At 59.7% G+C, this 19,093-nt stretch overlaps 1 protein-coding gene across 2 annotated transcripts in view; it reads left to right on the top strand.

Moving 5' to 3' along the window:
* CDH4 (cadherin 4) overlaps nt 1–17,843 on the top strand; it is a 394,225-nt gene extending 376,382 nt beyond the window's left edge. For both annotated transcript variants that reach the window (XM_074317411.2, XM_074317410.2), the window contains exons 8-16: nt 1,068–1,205; nt 6,551–6,736; nt 9,478–9,731; nt 10,374–10,516; nt 12,841–13,074; nt 13,915–14,148; nt 14,880–15,019; nt 15,680–15,844; nt 17,346–17,843. In XM_074317411.2, coding sequence (XP_074173512.2) covers nt 1,068–1,205; nt 6,551–6,736; nt 9,478–9,731; nt 10,374–10,516; nt 12,841–13,074; nt 13,915–14,148; nt 14,880–15,019; nt 15,680–15,844; nt 17,346–17,549 — 1,698 coding nt within the window. In that variant the 3' untranslated portion in view covers nt 17,550–17,843. The remainder of the gene's footprint in view (nt 1–1,067; nt 1,206–6,550; nt 6,737–9,477; nt 9,732–10,373; nt 10,517–12,840; nt 13,075–13,914; nt 14,149–14,879; nt 15,020–15,679; nt 15,845–17,345) is intronic.
* Nucleotides 17,844–19,093: the final 1,250 nt, after the last annotated feature.

The following is a 19,093-nucleotide window of genomic DNA, read 5'->3' as shown; positions in this document are numbered from 1 at the left end:
AGGCACCCAGGCACCTCAGTGGATGGGCTTGCCCGTCCTCAGAATCTCTGTTGTCACCGCAGTCATTTGGGAACATTCAGAGCACATTCACTGAGCACCTGCTTCGTGCTGGACACTGCATTCAACCCTGGGGACAGGCGGGTAAAAAGACAGCCATGGCCTCCAGAGCCCAGCTCAGTGAGGGACACAGCCAACAGTCAAATACGGGCACAATAACTGTAAAATCGGAACTGTGACCTGAGCTGTGGGTGCAGACGAGGCCAGTCGGGGAGCAGGTGATGGGGGACTGGCTTCTCTGGAGTGTCGGGAGAATTCCGTGAGAAAGGGGCATTTGAGCGAATTTCTGGAAGAAAGGTCAGCATTCACTAGAGGAGAAAGAAAAGCGCTCCACAGATGGAAGGGCGTTGCAAAGACCAGTGGTGCGAGGCAGTGTAAGGAACGGCCACCTCTGCTGACTCAGGTGGTCAAGGGCTATGAGACCCGTCAGCGCCCAGTGGAATTCACTCTTCCAGCCAAGCTTTGCCCTTAAACGCTCACAGCTGCATCCAACTGCTAACTGTGTTGCGACTGTGTTCAGACAGAAAGCGTGCTCCTGTGTGTCTGCAAGGAAAGGCAAGAGGGCTGGTCTCTTCTTCTTCTGTTTGAACTTCTGACCTGCAGTTGAGCTGGACCCTGAAAATGCTAAACAAACGAGGTCCTTCCAGACTCGTGTCTGTGGGATTGTCTTCCTTTGTAGACTGTGTGTGTCTGGTTTCCCAAACCAGGTGCAGCACCGTGCTCTCCCGGGCCCCCTACTCTCCTCCTTCCCGTGTTGGCACCAAATGTGATCTGTACTTATCAAAGGCAGGGCCGCAGAGATGAAAGCACAGCCGGACTGTTCACCATCCTCCAGGCCTTCCGCCCAGAGCTCCGAGCGAGCCCTGCGGCCAGCACAGCACCCGCAGGGTGGGACCCCGCTGCAGCTCACTCCATCCCGGGGACGGTGTTTCTTTGATGAAAAGTATAAACAGCCTGTAAACTAAAACCCAGACTGACGCACTGTTCTTCCCCAACTCATTCCCTTCTAGAAAGTTCAGCAGTACACAGTCATCGTGCAGGCCACAGACATGGAGGGAAACCTTAACTACGGCCTCTCGAACACAGCCACCGCCATCATCACAGTGACAGACGTGAATGACAACCCGCCAGAATTCACCTCGAGCACCGTGAGTACCTGGCACCCCGCGGGGCCCATGGCTGTGACTGCCGTGTGCTTCTGTCCTTGCTGCTGGTGGGTAGAGGAGCTGGGCAGACATGGGGGTCGCAGAGGCCCTGGCAGTGGGAGGCCCGTGCCAGCATGACGCCTGTCTGGTACGTGCGGTAGGAGAGGGCCGGAGGCTGTGCCCAGGAGCTGGCCTTTGGGGGTGGGGGGAGGGGCGGGCTGTGCCCATGTGGCACCGTGACACCGACATTCAGTAGTTGTTGGCACCTCCAGAGCTCCCGGGACAGAGAAAAGTGCAAAGTGTTTCTGAATCCGGAGGAATTGACTGGTGACGTTGGGCCCTGGTGAGAGGCTGATGTCTCAGCCACTTTTGGAGGCATGCGTGTGTCTATGGGGGTGGACCAGTGGGGGTGGCTCAGATGGCCCAGAGCAGGCCCTGCAGCCGGCCCTCTATGGCCTTCTGTCAGCAGAGAGAGAAACAGGGTGTGGAGTTCACTGTGCGTTCTTCCCGTCGGGCACGGCTGGCGGGTTGCACCTGGGCCCCACACCAGGCGGGACCTAAGTGACCAAGAACTCACAATAGATGTCCATTCTGGGTCTAGAGCCCACGAGTCACAGAGATGATCTGCCCTCTCCCTGGGGACGCCCTAGGAGTGAGCTGTGGGGTCACAGCCACGAGTCAAGGGTCACATAGCTCCTGTCTGCAGGACGCCCCTTCCTGTGACGTCCTCATGGCTCACTCAGTGCCCAACACATTTGATGAGACCCTTCGGTGCCACCCAGCCGTCTTCAGCGGCACGGGCCTTTGCTCTGTCCCCACTCGCCAACACCCTCCCCATGACTCCCCAGCCCGCGGCAAGCAGTGCTGAGTCCCTGAGCCGTCTTTTCAGGCCCCACAAGTGGATCCTGACATAATGGGGCACGCATCCACCCTCGGGTGCCCGTCCAGCAATTAGGCAGGTGAGGAGGCTGGTACAGTCGGGCAGGGGGCGTCAGCAAGGGCTCGAAGAGCAGAGCTGGGAGGTTGAGGCTGCCCTGATCATCTCAGGTCACCTCCTCGGAGCCTCCCCATCTTGGGGGCAGGCCACTGGGGGGCCACGTGGCTGAGGATGTCAGAGCAGTGACAGTAACGATAACTAGCGCCCAGGCCCTCCCCAGGGCTTGCCCGTCAGCCTCAGTCCTCACCGGCCCCATGAGGGGCAGGACAAGTTACGGGAGGGTGCCAAAGAGCCCAAGTCCCTTGCCCAAAGCCATGCAGCCTATAGTGGGAACAGCTGGGATGAGACTCCAGAAGTTGTGCTGTCATTATGCAGCTAAGGGAGAGGCAGCGGGAGGGGGCAGAGAGGTGGGGGGACGGACAGGAGACCCCTTCTTCTCCTGGTGGGCCAGTCACCTTGCTGTGAAGGCGTGTCGCAGGCCGAGCCCCTCCCGCACCCCCTCCTCCTGCTTCCCCACGCCCGGAACCTCCTTGGTCTCCCACCCGTGTCTCCATCTCAAATCACCGAGTCCCCAAATCCCACATCCCTCATCCTGCTTGCCTGCACCCCCATGGCCCCCCACATCCGCATGTCCTCAAGCCCCGGAATCCCCACATCCCATATCCCGCATCCCCAAATCCAAGGCTCTGGGCCTGGCTGGACCAGGCGATGGAGGGCGTCCCCAGGGGCGGTGCTGCGGCCTCGGCTGCGGGGGCACAGCGCCATCTGGTGGGCAAATGGCAGATCGCCGCGAGGAGGGAGCACTCAGGCCCCTGCCCACTGGTGAGGGTGTGTGGCTTCCGTTTGTTTGCTCCCCTTGGCCAGTGGACAATGGCCCAGGGGCCCAGCATCTCAAGGCGTTTGGTCATGGAGGGAGCAGCTCCCTAGGGACCCTTGGAGAATAATGATGCCCAGGCCCCAAAACCCCAGTGGGCACCCCAGTCGCCCGCACCTGGCCGGGCAGACTCAGCTATCCATCCTCCTTCCACCTGCGCCACCTTCTGCGACAGGGACAGGAGCACACAACTGTCTCTTGCACATGCCAGACCCATGCTAGTGCGTGACTTGGGTGCTCAGGTGGGCACCAGTTACCCCACTCTGCAGAGCGGGAAACCTGTCTGAGGCGACCTCGTACTGAGTCGCCGAGCCACGCATCTGGCACCACCCATGGCATCATGGGGCCGCAGGTGGGCAGCCCACGGCGCTCAGAACCCATCTGCCCACTCAGGGGTCTCAGCCGGTGCAGGGAAGGTGCCCAGGTGCAAGGACCCCATTCCCAGGGACACACTCCAGTTGTGGGGCTGTGACGGCCCTGTGGACCCTGGTGGTGAGGGGAACTCTGTCACTCTCGAGCTCTAGCCCAGCCGTGGGGTTTGCCTGCTGTCTGGTGGGGCTCACTGTTCTCCCCAAATCCTCCTCTGTGCTGATGGGACCTTGCCCTGGGAGCCAGGTGGATTTCTGGGTGGAGCAGGATCGCTCTCAAAGGCCCACGCTCTGTGTGAAATCCGCCCTGCCTCTGGGGTGGGGGCATGTTTGAATTCTGGATTACCACCTAGGCGACCAAGTCCGTGCCAGCTCTGTTAAAATTCCTTCCCCAAATGTCAGCCTTTGCCTCCCGTGGGGCAGCAGAGACGCTGTCTCTGTGCCCGAAAACCTGAGAAATGAAATTGAAATCTCGTTATGGCTGGAGGAAAGTTAATACGAAAATCCTAACCCAGCTTTACCAGCTTAGGCTCTTCTTATTAAACTTGCATGAATTAGAACAGACTCTTCGAATAAACTTCACCCCAAAGTCTGGAAGGAAGCAGATTCGGGGACACACAGCTCTCCCCATGCCCGTGATTCTCAGAGGATGCGATCACAGCGACGATGGCACACATGGGGCATGGTGGCCCCTCAAACCTTGGCTGAGGTGGGGTCTCTCAAGTGACGACACCCAGAACCCACCCCAGTAGTTTAAGCAGAGAGACGAGCTGCCACAGCACGTGAGGGCCAGGGGCGTCAGGTGTGGGGGCTCCACCGGCATCACCAGGTAGGGACCTCGGCTCCTGTTCCTGACGCTGAACCAGGCGCTGCCACCTGCCTGCTGCCACTACAGGCGCCAAAGCACAAGGCCAGCGCAAATGGTCTCCCTGTCCACCTCACTCATGATGGGAGAGCCTACTGTGCACACACCCTCCTGCCCCCTCCAGGCCATTGGGGGACCACTTCGGAGGCCTGCAGCGCCCCCACTCCCCAGGAGCTCCCAGCTCCACTTCTGCGCACTCCCATCACCCGATGTCCAGTGGGGGGCTATCACCCCACACTTCTGTTCCTCCCGAGAGCTCCAGGAACCAGGTCACCCCACATACACACAGACCCAGCACAGCCTTGTGTCCCCGAGATAACCTGCCTCGTCCCCCAACCCCCCAGCCACCAGCCCACCGTCACTGGAACACAGCATTACTGGAGGCCAACCAGCCTTCAATCTCCCGCGTTCTGAGAAAATCAAGCCTCTGGGGAAACTATGGTTGTCTGGTTTTCTGTTCGTCGCACCCCAGGAGCCCTCCCGACTGCCAGATGAGGCCTGCATTTAAAGTACTCAGGGCAGAAAAATGTTGCAACAAACTGGGACCCAGAGCTGGGCTTCAAGTGCCATCTGTCCGAGGGCGCAGGAAGCTCCCGGTGGAGAGAACGGAAAGCTGAGTGCAGCCAGCGTCTGTCAGCCAGCATCCAAGGCGGGTCCCGTCTTGCCCGGGAAGACAGGGTCCCCATGGACTGGGGCGTGCAGGAAGCCGTCCCCGCCAGCGGCCCTGCACGGGTGGCATCTGTGGTGCATGCACAGGCTTTCGCAGACGGTGGGGGCCTGGCCCTTGAGCAGAAGTGAGCACTGGATGCAGAGTGGGAAAACTCCAGACGGCTGCGAAGTCAGAGCCATAAACATGCCTGAATAGTGAGGGCCGAGTGGCTGGTTCCCGACCTGCTCCACCGGGCACCTGGACCTTTGAAACTCACTGGGGGGTGTGGGTTAGATCTGGAGCAAGCAGAAATCCAGGGCTGCCGCCGCAAGTGCAGGGGAAGGCATTTCTTTGGCACAAAGTGACGCCGTGTTTGTTCCAGGCATATTTGGGCTGCAGCGTACGTGGGCACAATGCCAGCGGTCATCTCACTGTAACGTCGAGGTGCTGTGTCACAGCCAGAGCTGGTGACAGGGAGCCTGCTGTGCTCGGGCGCCTCTGGCTGACGTCAGGCGGTGCAAAGGATTCTGGGAGGACGAGGGCTGAGCTGAGCTGCCTCTGGATTCCTCCTCCTGCAATCCCCGCGGTGACGGGGCCAAGGGGCTCAGCCTTCTGAGCAAGGCCCCCCCGGCACCATGCCCAGCACTGGGGACTGACACTTTGTGGCACCCCAGGGTCCTAACCGCTCTCTGCAGTGTCCTCATCTGTAAGGGGTTAAGAATGGGGTCGCCCTGAGGAACTGGTGAGACAATGCATGGGCCGCACCTGGCCTGGCCCCCAGCACACAGTGCACACGGGGTGATCATTTTGGGGGACACCACTGTGAATACAACCAGAAATCACTAAGTATTTGTACAGATTTTGTGTCCTGGTTTTGTGGCTCAGAAGCACACTCCACAGTGGCAGGACTGGCCACGCAGTTTGCAGGGCCCAGGGCCACAAAGTATGAAGAATTTCAAGGCAGTGACAGTGACCGTTAAATCCAGCTCAGGGCCCTTCTGAGCTGGGCCACAACTACACAGGCCACATGCCTGTGCAGCGCCCTGAGCAGTGAGCCTCACCTGGTAGGAAGGGCTCGGGTTTCTTTCTCCATCCAACAGACACACACACACACACACACGCCACCTTTCCCTGCAGGTAACTACTGCTGTCATGTGAACCACACTTACTGATGGGCATGGCTTGCAGCCCTCATTGTTCTGGGACAGGTTTGGTCACCTGCTCGTCTGCAGCGCTGACCCCACCCCAAGCCTGTGACAGGACCACCAGCAGGGCAAGCCCAGAAAGGATTCTCCTCCAGAAGCCTGTGCAGCTGCCACGCCACTGCTATTTGCTGTCTTGCGAGCACACCCTGCCATCTCCCACACGTCTCAGATGTTTGCATCGGTCCTCTGAGGACATGGAAAGTCCTCAAGGGGACTTAGGAAAGAGGCCTGGTTATGCGTGTGCGTGCAGGCAAGGCATAGTTTGGATGCGGATGTGAGCAGATGAGGCCCTCGGGCCTGCTGGGCCTCAGTGCAGGAGCCAGAGGCCTCTTGAGATGCCGCCAGGAACATGGGAGCAGCTAGGGGTGCCTCCCCCGGGTCGTAGGGAACCTCTCCCGACCTCTCCCTTCTTCCACAGCGTTCATAACATCTCTTTCTCACACTTTGCAGTATGCAGGGGAAGTCCCCGAAAACCGCGTGGAGACGGTGGTCGCGAACCTCACCGTGATGGACCGAGACCAGCCGCACTCACCAAACTGGAATGCCGTCTACCGCATCATCAGCGGGGACCCCTCGGGACACTTCAGCATCCGCACGGACCCTGTCACCAACGAGGGCAGGGTCACCGTGGTGAAGGTGGGTGTTCCGCTCACGTCCTGCCAGCCATCTCTGCTTGTGCCCGGCCACACACCCAGGACCAACTCAGCAGAAGTGATACTTGGGTTACGGGCCCACCATCCCTCACATCCAAGGACAAAGGACTGGACTCAACCTGCTAGTGGCAGAGGCCTGGTCATGTGACCTCCAGACAGGGCAGCCTGACCTGCCGCCCCCCCCACCCCAAGCCACTCTCCATCCCCTCCCTGAAGGCCGTTTCTTCTTTCATCTATTAATGGGTCAGTCGGGGTCCCTCCCACCTGCCCTGCAGTTCCTCAAGAGTGGGTTCCAGAGCGTGCCCGGCTGTGCCCGCTCCAGCCCCCAGCCCCGCCCACACCACCCACAGCCGCTGGGCTGACTCCCCTCACGGTGCAGACCCAGCCCCTCAGCTTTGAGTGAAGGGTCACTGCCATGTGTGGGGGAGGCAGCCCAGTCCAGACCCGGTGAGCAGATGCCACCACTCTAATTGAAACTGTCAGAGCAAAGTACCTATCAATTCCCCCATTACAAATGTGTTTCATTTTACCTGCCTTTTATTGGCTGGAATAGTCTTTCCGGAAGGCATCCTCACTCAGACCGGTGACAGTTTGTAATGCATGACGTGCAGCATCATTCCATGTCCTCCAGGGACACGAGCCAATAAATATGGCAGAAAGATCACTCCTTTAGTGGCTTGTTCATAAACAAAACCGCCACAATTTTATGAGACAGTAAATTTAAATGGAGTAGCCCCCATCCCCGGCTAACTCCCAGAGGGCCGTGGGGGTCAGGTGGGTGCCATGTGCGTGGAGGTGCCCAGAGCCGAGGAATCAAGCTGGCACCTGGGAAGGGTTGGCGGTCTCTGGCCCAAGTCCTCATGTTTCAGGGGAGGGGCGCCAGGTGATTCTGCATTGGGCACCTCAACAGACTGTTGGCCTGGGCCACCGAGGGTCCTGTCAGGGTGACAGCTGTGGGTACGAGGCCCCTCCTATAATCACACACCTGAGCACAATGCTGGGCGATGGACAGTGGTGACTGACGGGCAAGGAGGATGTCAGTCTGCCTCCCTACGTCCCCCAGCGACCTGTGGGGTACGGCTGACCCCCTCTGGCACCAGGCCCTGTGCAGAAACACCAGGGGTCCCACATCTGGCTGTGAGGACAAGGGTGCCCCAAGGTCACCCAGGGGATGGTGGGGGCTTCAGCACCGGAGCCCGACGTCCGCCTCCAGCCCCTCCTGGGGGAGCGTCGGGCTGTCGGGAACCAGCGCCCCAGCTCTGTTTCCATGCCCACCGGTGCCCTTTCGTGCCTAGTTGTCAAATCCCTTCTCTTCGTAATTAACACCTTAGTTAATAGCAGTAACGCGAAGGCAGGGGCAGAGGAAGGGGGACCCTGCGGGGGCTGGGGGGCCACCAGCAGCCAGGTGAAACTCAGTCTGCTGATGGTCATTGTCCAAATTAATTTCTCCCGGGGGGGTCACAAAATGGTGCTTTGAAAATTCTGTCGTTCCTTGGCTGGAATTCTTCTGTAAAAGGAGTTTTCCCTCATCAACAAGGGCCCTACGACAGCTCTGAAACAGGGGTCTGCAGCAGTCACAACAGATGCCCAGGTCCTGGTCCCCAGAACCTGCGAATGTGGAACGTGTCACCTGGCGTGGCAACGGGGACCTTGCAGGTGTGACTCAGTGAAGGGTCTTGAGATGGGAGATGACCCTGGTTATCTGGGTGAGCCCTAAATGGAGTCCCAGGGTCCTCGCAGGAGGGAGGCAGGAGGGGACAGTCGGGTGACGTGAGGGTGAAGCAGAGGTCGGGGACAGAGGGACTGGAGGTGCTGGGCTGCTGCAGGTGGAGGCGGGGCGGCGAGCACGGGCCCCTGGGAGCTGAAGAAGGAGGAAGCCGCCTCCGGGACCCGTTCTGCTGCCCCTCACCTCAGCCCTGTGACACCGATTTTTTACTTCTGACCTCCAGGACTGTCAGATAACTGTGTTGTTCTAAGCCACGAAACAGGAACACAGAAGCAATAGAGAGTCTGGCGCGAAAGGCGCCATGAGACCTTGCTTCTTGACCTCTAATCCGCAGAGGACACTCGGTGCACTAACGGCTACGTGTGGCCAGCAGGTGGGACCCACGGCTGCTGTAACGCCACATCAAGCCAGGCTTGTTCTCTCACAGCCCAGAAGTCAGTGTCCAGAACCAGTCTCACTGGGCTGATACCATGTTGTCAGCGAGGCCGTGCCCCCCCCATCCCGGAGGCTGTGGGCTCCATGTGCTTGCTGTGCCAGGTGGCGGCCGTCCTGCCCCTTCACAGCCAGAGCCACCAGCCCTCACAGCCTTCTGCTGTGTCCCATGTCCCTCTGTCTCCCTCCCACAAAGACCCTGGCGCTGCATTTAGGGCCCACCTGAATCATTCAGGGTCACCTCCCACCTCTGGGTCTGTAACTTCATCACGTCTGCAAAGTCCCTTTTCCCATGGGCGGGGACAACCGCAGGTTCCAGGGACGAGGACCTGGACATATTTGGAGGATATTAACCAGCCAACCACAGTGATAAATTGTGTGTGTTTCATTTCCCCACTATCATTAAGAATGCATGGGTTTTTATCCATTCAGTGTGTTATGGTCAGCTGCAGTCGCTTGGCTTTGGTCTTGGGCTAGTATGTACGCCGTCGTCCGGCCCCGCGGGCGCCCCCTCCTTCGGGCCCCTGGGTACCCGCACAGCTCAGCCCCGGTCTCTCCCACTCCAGGCTGTCGATTATGAGCTGAACAGAGCGTTCATGCTGACCGTGATGGTGTCCAACCAGGCGCCCCTGGCCAGCGGGATCCAAATGTCCTTCCAGTCCACGGCGGGGGTGACCGTCTCGGTCATGGACGTCAACGAGGCCCCCTACTTCCCCTCGAACCACAAGCTGATACGCCTGGAGGAGGGTGTGCCCACCGGCACCGTGCTGACCACGTTTTCAGCAGTGGACCCCGACCGCTTCATGCAGCAGGCCGTGAGGTGGGCTGCCCTTGGGCCCTCAGAAGGGCTCCCCACACGTGAGTCCCCTGCTTTCCAGGCAGAAAGAGGAAACCAGAAAGTCCCAGTGGGGGCTCAGGCTGGACCCCACCTGCAGTGTCTTTCCAGGCGGGAACAATCAGACCCAGTCCTGGCACAGCCGGGGTCGCCCGCCTGCCTGACACAGGCAGTGGTCTCAATGCCACAGGCGCTCAGCCAACCATGGGCATTGTCCTGATTTGCACACGAGCAGGTGGGAGAGTCTTCAAGACGCAGCGATGTCTGGTATGAGGCTGGGTCCTGCTACAGACCTCACTCCACTAGCTGTACGACTTTGCAAATCACTTCTCTCTCTGTTCCTCAGTTTCCCCATCTGTGAATGGGGACGATGAGAGCATCTGCCCCCTGGGGTCCTTGTGAGGGCACGTAACCCCTCCACCTCGGTGACCATGAGCCACTGTTGTCGCCGTCCCACTGTGGGAAGACACCGCACAGGGCCAGAGGGCAAGCCCCCTGCTGAACTCGGCACCTAGGCTGGTGCCTCAGGAGGGAGGTGCCCTGGAGTGTGGCCGACAGGGCTGGGGGCTCCGGCAGCTGCGTCCTCCCCCAGTCCCTCACCTCACCTCCCACCTGCTCCCCCCGCAGATACTCAAAGCTGTCGGACCCGGCAAACTGGCTGCACATCAATGCCACCAATGGTCAGGTCACCACGGCAGCCATCCTCGACCGCGAGTCCCTCTACGTCAAAAACAACGTCTATGAGGCCACCTTCCTGGCAGCTGACAATGGTACGCCCCACTCCGGGTGACTCAGGGGTCACGTGTGCCGTGGGCTCTGTGTCAGGGAGGCTGAGGGAGGCCGGCCAGCACCCAGAGAGCAGGGTAGGGTGGGGCGGCACGGTGCCAGGTGCCCTGTGCTGAGCCGGCATCCTTCAGTGCCCCTGGCAATTGCCCTGCCTGCATTCGTTCAAAGTCTGTCTGACTTCCTGGCTTTCTCGTACCCATCCGGTCATTCGCATGGCCACTCACTTGTGGGTGGCAGGGGCAGCCAGGACGGCAGCAGTCCGGCCGAGGTTGGTCCCAGCCCTGTCCTGGCTGAACAGCACGGCCTGAACAGCTTCTCAGCTTCCCCCCCTGTAAACTGAGGCGCATCTGAGCCAAGCAGCCCTTGCTGAGGATGCTGGGAACGGGGCCTGGCTCCAGTCAGCGCCATTACTGGTGCTCTTACCCCTGAGCCCTACTCTGCCAGCACATTCATCAGTGAAGAGGACAGATGAAAGCCCCCTCCCTCACACGGCTGACACTCGGGAGGCCAGTGTACCCACTAGAACCAGAGTCAGCCGCTACTATGTACTATACAAATGATAGTATAATAATGTCAACACGATCAAGGTTCGTTTTCTCACACATAAAAGAAGGCTGGAGGCAGGCAGCCCCGGGTCAGGCTTGAGACACCAGGCCCATGCTGGCCACTCCCGTGTCCTTGGCGAGCGGCAGCATGGTCCAGAATGACTGCTGGCGCTCCAGCCATCACAATCATCTTCTGGCAAACGGAGGAGCGGGGAGAGCAAGGGCACCCCCTGCCCTTCTGAGGACTTCACTCACAGCTCACGAAGGCCAGTCATGACTCAGAACTTAGTCACGAAGCCGTATCTCGCTGCAAGGGATGCTGAGAAATGTAGTCCCTTGGTCAGGCAGTAATGATCCCAGATAAATTTGGGAGCTCCGGTCCTTTTAAGGAAGAAAGGGAAAATGGCTATTGAGAGCCAACTTGGCAGTCTCTGCCGCAGGGAGACAGGTGACAAACAAGTCGACCAGATCATTTCAGGGAGGGAGAAGGCTGGAAGAAAACAAAGCAGGGGGATGGGAGGGAGTGAGCAGGGCCTGCAGCTGAGCTCTTGGCTCCGAGGAGCTGACTGTGGGGCCAAGACCTGCGGGACCAGGAGAGACAAGCCAGGGGAAGACGGGGCGCGAGGGGGAGTCTCAGAGTCAGGAAACAGCACGTGCAAAGGCCCCAAGGCAGGACGTGCCTGGTGGGTTCTGGCAACAGTTGTGCCACTCAAATTCGCGAGGCTCGTTCCATAGCAAGTGAAAGCTGGGACCTGGCAACCACCCCACCAGCCTTCTTCCTGCCTCCCTGACCCAGGGGTCCACGAGGTCCCTGCAGAGAGCCCGTGATGATGGTCTTTCCTCCATATCCCGTCCTTCAGGAGCTCAACCACTGAGATTAGATTAGAAAGTGACTTGAAGTGAATCTGTGCTGGAGCGGGGGGCCCGTGGAAGATACCCCACATGGGATGCAGGCCCCACGGGATTAACAGACTCCGTCTGCACTGCTGCCCATCGCGCGCTGTCATCTGCTTATCAAAGCAGTTCCCAAAGGCAGCACCAAGCCGCGTGTCCTTACATGTGTTTGGATGTGTTTACTAGGAGAGTAAAGAGACACACTGTAGGATACGTTCACATTCCTCAGCCAAAAAACGCAGCTGTGAGTGTGGGGGTCAGGAGCCGCTATCAGGAGCCAGAGCCACAGTCACATACTGCTGCCACCGCCCTCCAGGCCTGGCCGCCCCGCACATGTCCACGGCACCAGCATGGCTTGGGTGTGGGGGTCTTGGGGAGTGGGGACGGCCCCTGAGGAGTTCTGGGGCTAAGCAGAGCCCCTGTCTGCGGGGCGGGGAGGCCCTCTGTCCCAAACCCGTCCTGAGAGCCTCCTCCTGTCTTCCTAGCAGACACACAATTCCTCTAATCATCCGTTTTGGTCATAAGCATCTGAGCGCAGGGCATGTGGCCCCTGGAGCCCGCTCGGGGGGCCAGGACTACCCTGAGGACAGGCCTGGGCTTTGCCCCACGACCCCCTCAGGCTCCCAGAGGGGCACAGGGTCCCGACTGTGGCTCTGAGCTCAGGGCACCGTCTCCTGCAGCTTTGCATGGCGGCGGCGTGAGTGCTGTGTGCACACACCGCTGTGGGCCATGTGCAGTTGAGTGTGCGTGGCCTCCAGCCGGTGGTGGCACAGGTTTGGGGCTGCGGTTGAGGCTGTGGGGCTGTCCCAGGGGCTGTGGTCGTGGAGCCTCAGGAGTGAGCCGTGGGTCACCCCGTGTCTGTCCCTCAGGGGTCCCCCCAGCCAGTGGCACTGGGACCCTGCAGATCTATCTCATCGACATCAATGACAACGCCCCTGAACTGCTGCCCAAGGAGGCGCAGGTGTGCGAGAAGCCCAGCCTGACCGCCATCAACATCACCGCGGCCGACGCCGACATGGACCCCAATGTCGGCCCCTACGTCTTCGAGCTGCCCTTTGTCCCGGCCGCCGTGCGCAAGAATTGGACAATCACCCGCTTAAACGGTGAGCCGCCCCCGGCCCCAGGACGATTGGACAGAGTCTGGGGTCCAGCCCCCCAGGGGCCCGCCGCCTGAGAAGAGTGGGCAGCAGAGATGGGGTCCAGTCCCACGAGAGCCCTGTCCCTGCCCGAGCCCCCGGGGAGGCTGAGGACGCTGGCCCCACCCAGCCAGCCCCTGAGGAGGTCACTACCCAGGTCTTGCTGGTGTAGCCAGCACAGCCGCAGACACCTTGATGGGACTGGCCGGCCAATACATTTCTTGAGGGTACCTTCCTAGACATGGGCTTGTACAAAAGGGCACCCAAGTTCTGAAGTTTCGCCAGCTCTGCGAGGATGCGTCTAGAAAGGTTCCGCCGATTCCCAGCTTCCTGACGTACAGGAGCTGGCGGTTCCCCAAGGCTTCACCAATACTGGGTGTTACTGTTTCCAAAAGCATTGTTCCAATTTCTCAGCCAAAATCAGTGTTTGCATTTGCATCTCTTGACTACCTGTGGGCATTCTCTCCTATACTTATTGTCCATTTTGTGATTCTTCTGTGAACTGTCTGGTCAATGCCTTTGCCTATTTTTCTTTAGGAAGGTATTTTTTCTGATTGATTTGGTAAAACTCTTTCTATATTAAGGAAATCATTTCTTCATCCCACATGTTAGAATTGCTCTTCTCATAAATTGCCAGTGTCTTTTAACTTTATGGTAAGATGCAGTGTGCGCGTGTGTACGTGTGTGTGTGTGTGTGTGTGTGTGTGTTAACCAGACACTAGATCTCCATGCTATCAAATTTAGTCCTTTCCCTCACAAGTCTTGCTTGGGAAGGGGGACTGGCCACTTACTGTCACTTTGTGCCAGGTGACTACGCCCAGCTCAGCTTGCGCCTCCTGTACCTGGAGGCGGGAATGTACGACGTTCCCATCACCGTCACAGACTCCGGGAACCCCCCTCTGTCCAACACATCTGTCATCAAAGTCAAGGTGTGCCCGTGCGATGAGAACGGCGACTGCACCGCCGTAGGCGCTGTGGCAGCTGCTGGTCTGGGTACCGGCGCCATCGTGGCCATTCTCATCTGCATCGTCATCCTGCTGAGTGAGTACGGCGGCTGCTGAGGGCGTCTCAGTGTGAGCCCTCCGTCCGGGGTGGCGGGAGGAGGCAGCGCCCAGCTTGCCCCGCAGCACATGTCCCCGCTGGGGACCTGTCCGAACCCCCGTTGAACTGGTTGTAAGTAATGGGCACAGGCCCTCGTGGCCATACACACATCACTCGGGCACATTCAGATGAGCTGTCCCCATGCACAAGTGTGCACATGCCAAACAGCACACACACGTGCATGCACACATGCACAAGCGTGCGTACACTCACACACGTGCGTGCACACATGCAGAAGCGTGCATACACTCACACACGTGCGTGCACACATGCACAAGCGTGCGTACACTCTCACACGTGCGTGCACACATGCACAAGCGTGCATACACTCACACACGTGCGTGCACAATGCACAAGCGTGCATACACTCACACACGTGCGTGCACAATGCACAAGCGTGCGTACACTCACACACGTGCGTGCACACATGCACAAGCGTGCGTACACTCTCACACGTGCGTGCACACATGCACAAGCGTGCGTACACTCTCACACACGTGCGTGCACACATGCACAAGCGTGCATACACTCACACACGTGCGTGCACACATGCAGAAGCGTGCATACTCTCACACACGTGCATGCACACATGCTCCTGCTTGCACACACACATGCACAACGTGCCCACACGGACACACGCAGCAGCTCACGACGCGGCCCTGCCCCCGCAGCCCTGGTCCTGCTGTTTGTCGTGTGGATGAAGCGGCGAGAGAAGGAGCGTCACACGAAGCAGCTGCTCATCGACCCCGAGGACGACGTGCGTGACAATATCCTCAAGTACGACGAGGAGGGCGGCGGTGAGGAGGACCAGGTGAGACCACGCCGGGCGGCTCCACAGGAAGGCGTCTTGTCCTTTGTCACAGCGTGAAGGTGGCCCCCGTCCGCTGAGGATGGCAGGGAAGGGCCCGGGACGCTCTTCCCCTCGGGTGCTCCTGCCGTGTCCCCAGGCGCCTGCACCGGCTTCCTCCCCACAAGGACCCCTCCTCGGTGGCTGCCCTCAGCCAAGGGCCTGGCCTGTGCGCCCCGGGGGGGGCGGCCAGGTGACCAGGAGGCAGTGCCCCTGGGCGGCTGCTGCCTGGTTGGATGCTGGGCCCACCGTTGGCCATCAAGGGACTCGGGACAAGTCCTTACCTCACTAAAGCTAGTGTCCCCCTAAAGCAGGGTGACAGCAGCCCCAGCTCCGGGTTGTTCCGAGGAACAGACGAGGAGTGTGGTGGGAGCTGAGCAGTGTGGGCAGGGGTCCACCTTGAGGGGCCGTCAGGCGGGGAAGGCAGCCCAGGGGCGCAGACCCCACACATGCCTTGCGAATGGGCAGGATTTGGACGAATGGAAAGGATGTGGGCACTGAGGGAAGGGCAGACCAGGTGACGGAATAGGACAGTGGGTTTCTCGGGTGCCTGTTGTCCCCACCTGTGCCTCCCTCCCTGACCCCTCACTCCCCCACCTTCCCCCTTAACCCCTCCCCACCCAGGACTATGACCTCAGCCAGCTGCAGCAGCCGGAGGCCATGGAGCACGTGCTAAGCAAGGCGGCCGGCGTGCGGCGGGTGGATGAGAGGCCTGTGGGCGCCGAGCCCCAGTACCCGGTCAGGCCTGTGGTGCCCCACCCAGGGGACATTGGCGACTTCATCAATGAGGTGGGTGCTCGGGCAGGGGTGAGGGCCTGAGCAGGGCCTCTTCTAAAAGTAGAATCCGGGGCCGGCCCGGTGGCTCAGGCAGTTGGAGCTCCGTGCTCCTAACTCCGAAGGCTGCCGGTTCGATTCCCACATGTGCCAGTGGGCTCTCAACAACAAGGTTGCCAGTTTGACTCCCGCAAGGGATGGTGGGCTGTGCCCCCTGCAACTAACATAGGCAACTGGACCTGTAGCTGAGCTGCGCCCTCCACAACTAAGATTGAGGGGATGGCAACTTGACTTGGAAAAAGTCCTGGAAGTACACACTGTTCCCCAATAAGGTCCTGTTCCCCTTCCCCCAAAAAAAAAAAAAATTAAAAAAAAAAAAAAAAAAAAAAAAAAGCAGAACCCTATCAACGTGCACAAACACTGCTGGGCCCCGGGGGGCAAGGGGCAGATTCAGACGTGGCCTCTGCCAGGCCTTGGGCCGAGCCCCTCAGCATCCCACCCTGTCCTGTGAGGGGACTGGCCCTACCCCATGTGCTCGCTCCTCCTGACTGTGTCTGAGAGGGGCGGCCACACTTACGTCTCTGCCTACATTGGAATCCAATTCTAAAAGAACATATTGAAACAACAGAGCCAGGGAGGGGGTCAGCAGAGATGACAGAGACTTCCCAGAACATTCCCCGAAACAGAACACATGAAGCTTCCACAACTGCCCAAAAGCTGCTCGGCTTAGATAATATTTACTATCTCCAATGTAGTAAAATTTTTAAAAGCCCAAAAAGTACATCCTCGCCAATCTACCATTAAAAGCCCACTTTTGAATAACTCTGGGAGGAAGGTGGAAACGGACGCTACACACCATTCAATGCCGAATGATCGTTAAGAGCTGGGCAGTGAGGTGGGCCGGCCAGCCAGCCACCGCCCTGCACACCTGGGCCACCCTGTGGGGGGCGGGGGCCTCCCAGAGCCAGCGCAGACCCGGTGCCTCAGAGCTGTGCGTGTCCCTGCCATCACTGGCGGGGCTACTCCCGGGGGTCCCACCGGCCACCCATAGAGCCGAGCTGGATGCTTCAGGACCTGCACTCAGGCAAGGGCCGGGCTCCTGGGCGGGTGCCACCATACCTGCCACATGCTGCATTTTGTTTGTGGGGATACTTAACGTAACACCTTCGGAATTCTGATTTCTGGCCGCCAAAGGTTCACACCTCGTGTGGCAGTGACCATGGAGTCGGAATGTCCACCGAGGCCCCCCTGCCCAGCCCTCTGGCCTCCTGCCCGTGGCCGGCTGCCTCCGGCACTCTGCCACGGTCCCTTTTCGTACACACCAGTTCCTGCTCGGTTCTCTGAGATGCCCTGTGGTTAAACATGGGGCATTGACTGAGCACCTACAGCATGCCAGGCCCCACAAATGCCTTCCTACCTGCCCCCCAATGCCTGCCCAGGCTCCCCATTCCTGCTCCTTCAGACCCCCAGGGCTGAGGTCCCACACCCTCCACCCTAACCCGTGTCCTGCCCCCAGGGACTGCGCGCCGCCGACAACGACCCCACAGCGCCCCCCTACGACTCCCTGCTGGTCTTCGACTACGAAGGCAGCGGCTCCACGGCGGGTTCGGTCAGCTCGCTGAACTCATCCAGCTCTGGGGACCAGGACTACGACTATCTGAACGACTGGGGGCCGCGGTTCAAGAAGCTGGCGGACATGTACGGGGGAGGCGAGGACTAGCCAGCCTCACGTCCCGGACACCGTGGGACCAGCACCCGAAAGAGGCCGGAGGAGCAGGCCTGCAGGAGGCCCCGGCCTTCCCGGCCCCTGCGGACGTGTCACTTAGTGGTGCGCTGGGGGTCTCTCCCCGCCCCCGCCCCCAACACAGCTGTCTGGCATGAACACTTCTCGCCCCGGCGCACCCGCCGCCCATCACGGTAGCTGACTTATCACTAAAGGAGAGCGAGAGGCACTCGGTCTTAACTTGAATTTCTTAGAACAGAAGCACTGTTTTTAAAAAAAAGAAAAAAAAAATGAAAGTGCCTTTTGGTACATGTATCAGTTTCCCTCAAACTCAGGAGTGACTGAAGCAGACAGACCAAGGCCCCCCACCCTGGTCCTAAGCACCCCCAACCCAGCTTGTCCCAGCTCTGAAGGCGACAATTAAGGAATGGGGAGGATCTTTTTTTTTTCTTCTTTTTTGGTCTTTTATTAAGTAGAAAAGAGGGTGATTCGCTGGACAAAATTTACAAAGAAAAAATAGTTTGGGGTCCAAATTGCAACAGCCCTCTGCACTTTTGTGCTGCGCTATACACGGTGGGGCGGGTCTCCTGGGCCCCTTGGGGGTTCCCGAGTCCAGTGGGAGGTGGGGAGGCCCAGCCTTGGCTCTAGCAGCAGGGTGTCCCCTGGAGCCAGCCACGCCCACAACCAACGTCATGGCTGTAGGGGGGTGGCTTTCCCAGGATTTTGGGCCGCCCTGACTCCCAGATGCTGTAACTAGCTGGGGCAAGTGGGGTTCCCAGGGACCATCCCTGATGCTCCCATCTCTGACCTTGGCTGTCCGCCTGGCCCCCCCAGTCAACCCCCAGGTCTCCCCCCAGGCCCGACTGTCACCCTGACACCACACAGATCCCCCCCGACTGCCTTTGGTCCAAGAAGCCACAGCCCAAACCAGCAAGTGTTCCACCAAACCTTGGCCTGAGCCCTCCACCCTGTAGACCAGACCCTGCCAGAGGCACAGCGAACAGTGTCAGTCCTCGCCCCTGACCGCTCCCAATGCCGCCGGCCGCCCGGGAGCTATGCACACTGCAGGGCCGGCTGAGCCTCCTTCCTGTTCCAGGGGGCGCCTTGGGCAGCCTCGCTCCCTGCCCAGCCCTGCTGGACCGGTTTTCCCATGCTGTGAACCAACGTGGACAGTGGCGATCTGCTACGAGTGGCCGGAGAGATCGGCCTTGCTGACCATCGGCCCCACAGATGCTTCTGGACGCACCAGCTGGAGACAGCCGCCCGTCTCCTTTCCTTTGGACTCACGTCAGCACCAAGCAGCTTTCCACTCTCAGAGCTGTCACTGCCCTTTCGATGGGCAGTCTGACTCAAGTGAGAGGCCAGGGGAGTCTGTTCCATGGGACGGTGGAGGCTGTGTCCCGGGGACCCCGTGGGGAGACTCCTGCTGCCTTTGCACCTGGTGCCTCCCTCCCTGGTGTGAAGGCGCCTCGGGCCAGCGGGAGGCAGGCACCCTCGCAGTGGGATCCCTGCACCGGGCTGGACCACTCTCCGGCTCCTGA

The sequence above is a fragment of the Rhinolophus sinicus genome, chromosome 13, assembly GCF_057876585.1.
Source record: "Rhinolophus sinicus isolate RSI-liver-muscle chromosome 13, RSI-T2T, whole genome shotgun sequence".
NCBI lineage: Eukaryota > Metazoa > Chordata > Mammalia > Chiroptera > Rhinolophidae > Rhinolophus > Rhinolophus sinicus.
Note: the sequence above shows the minus strand (reverse complement) of the source record. Positions and strands in the feature narration are given on the sequence as shown.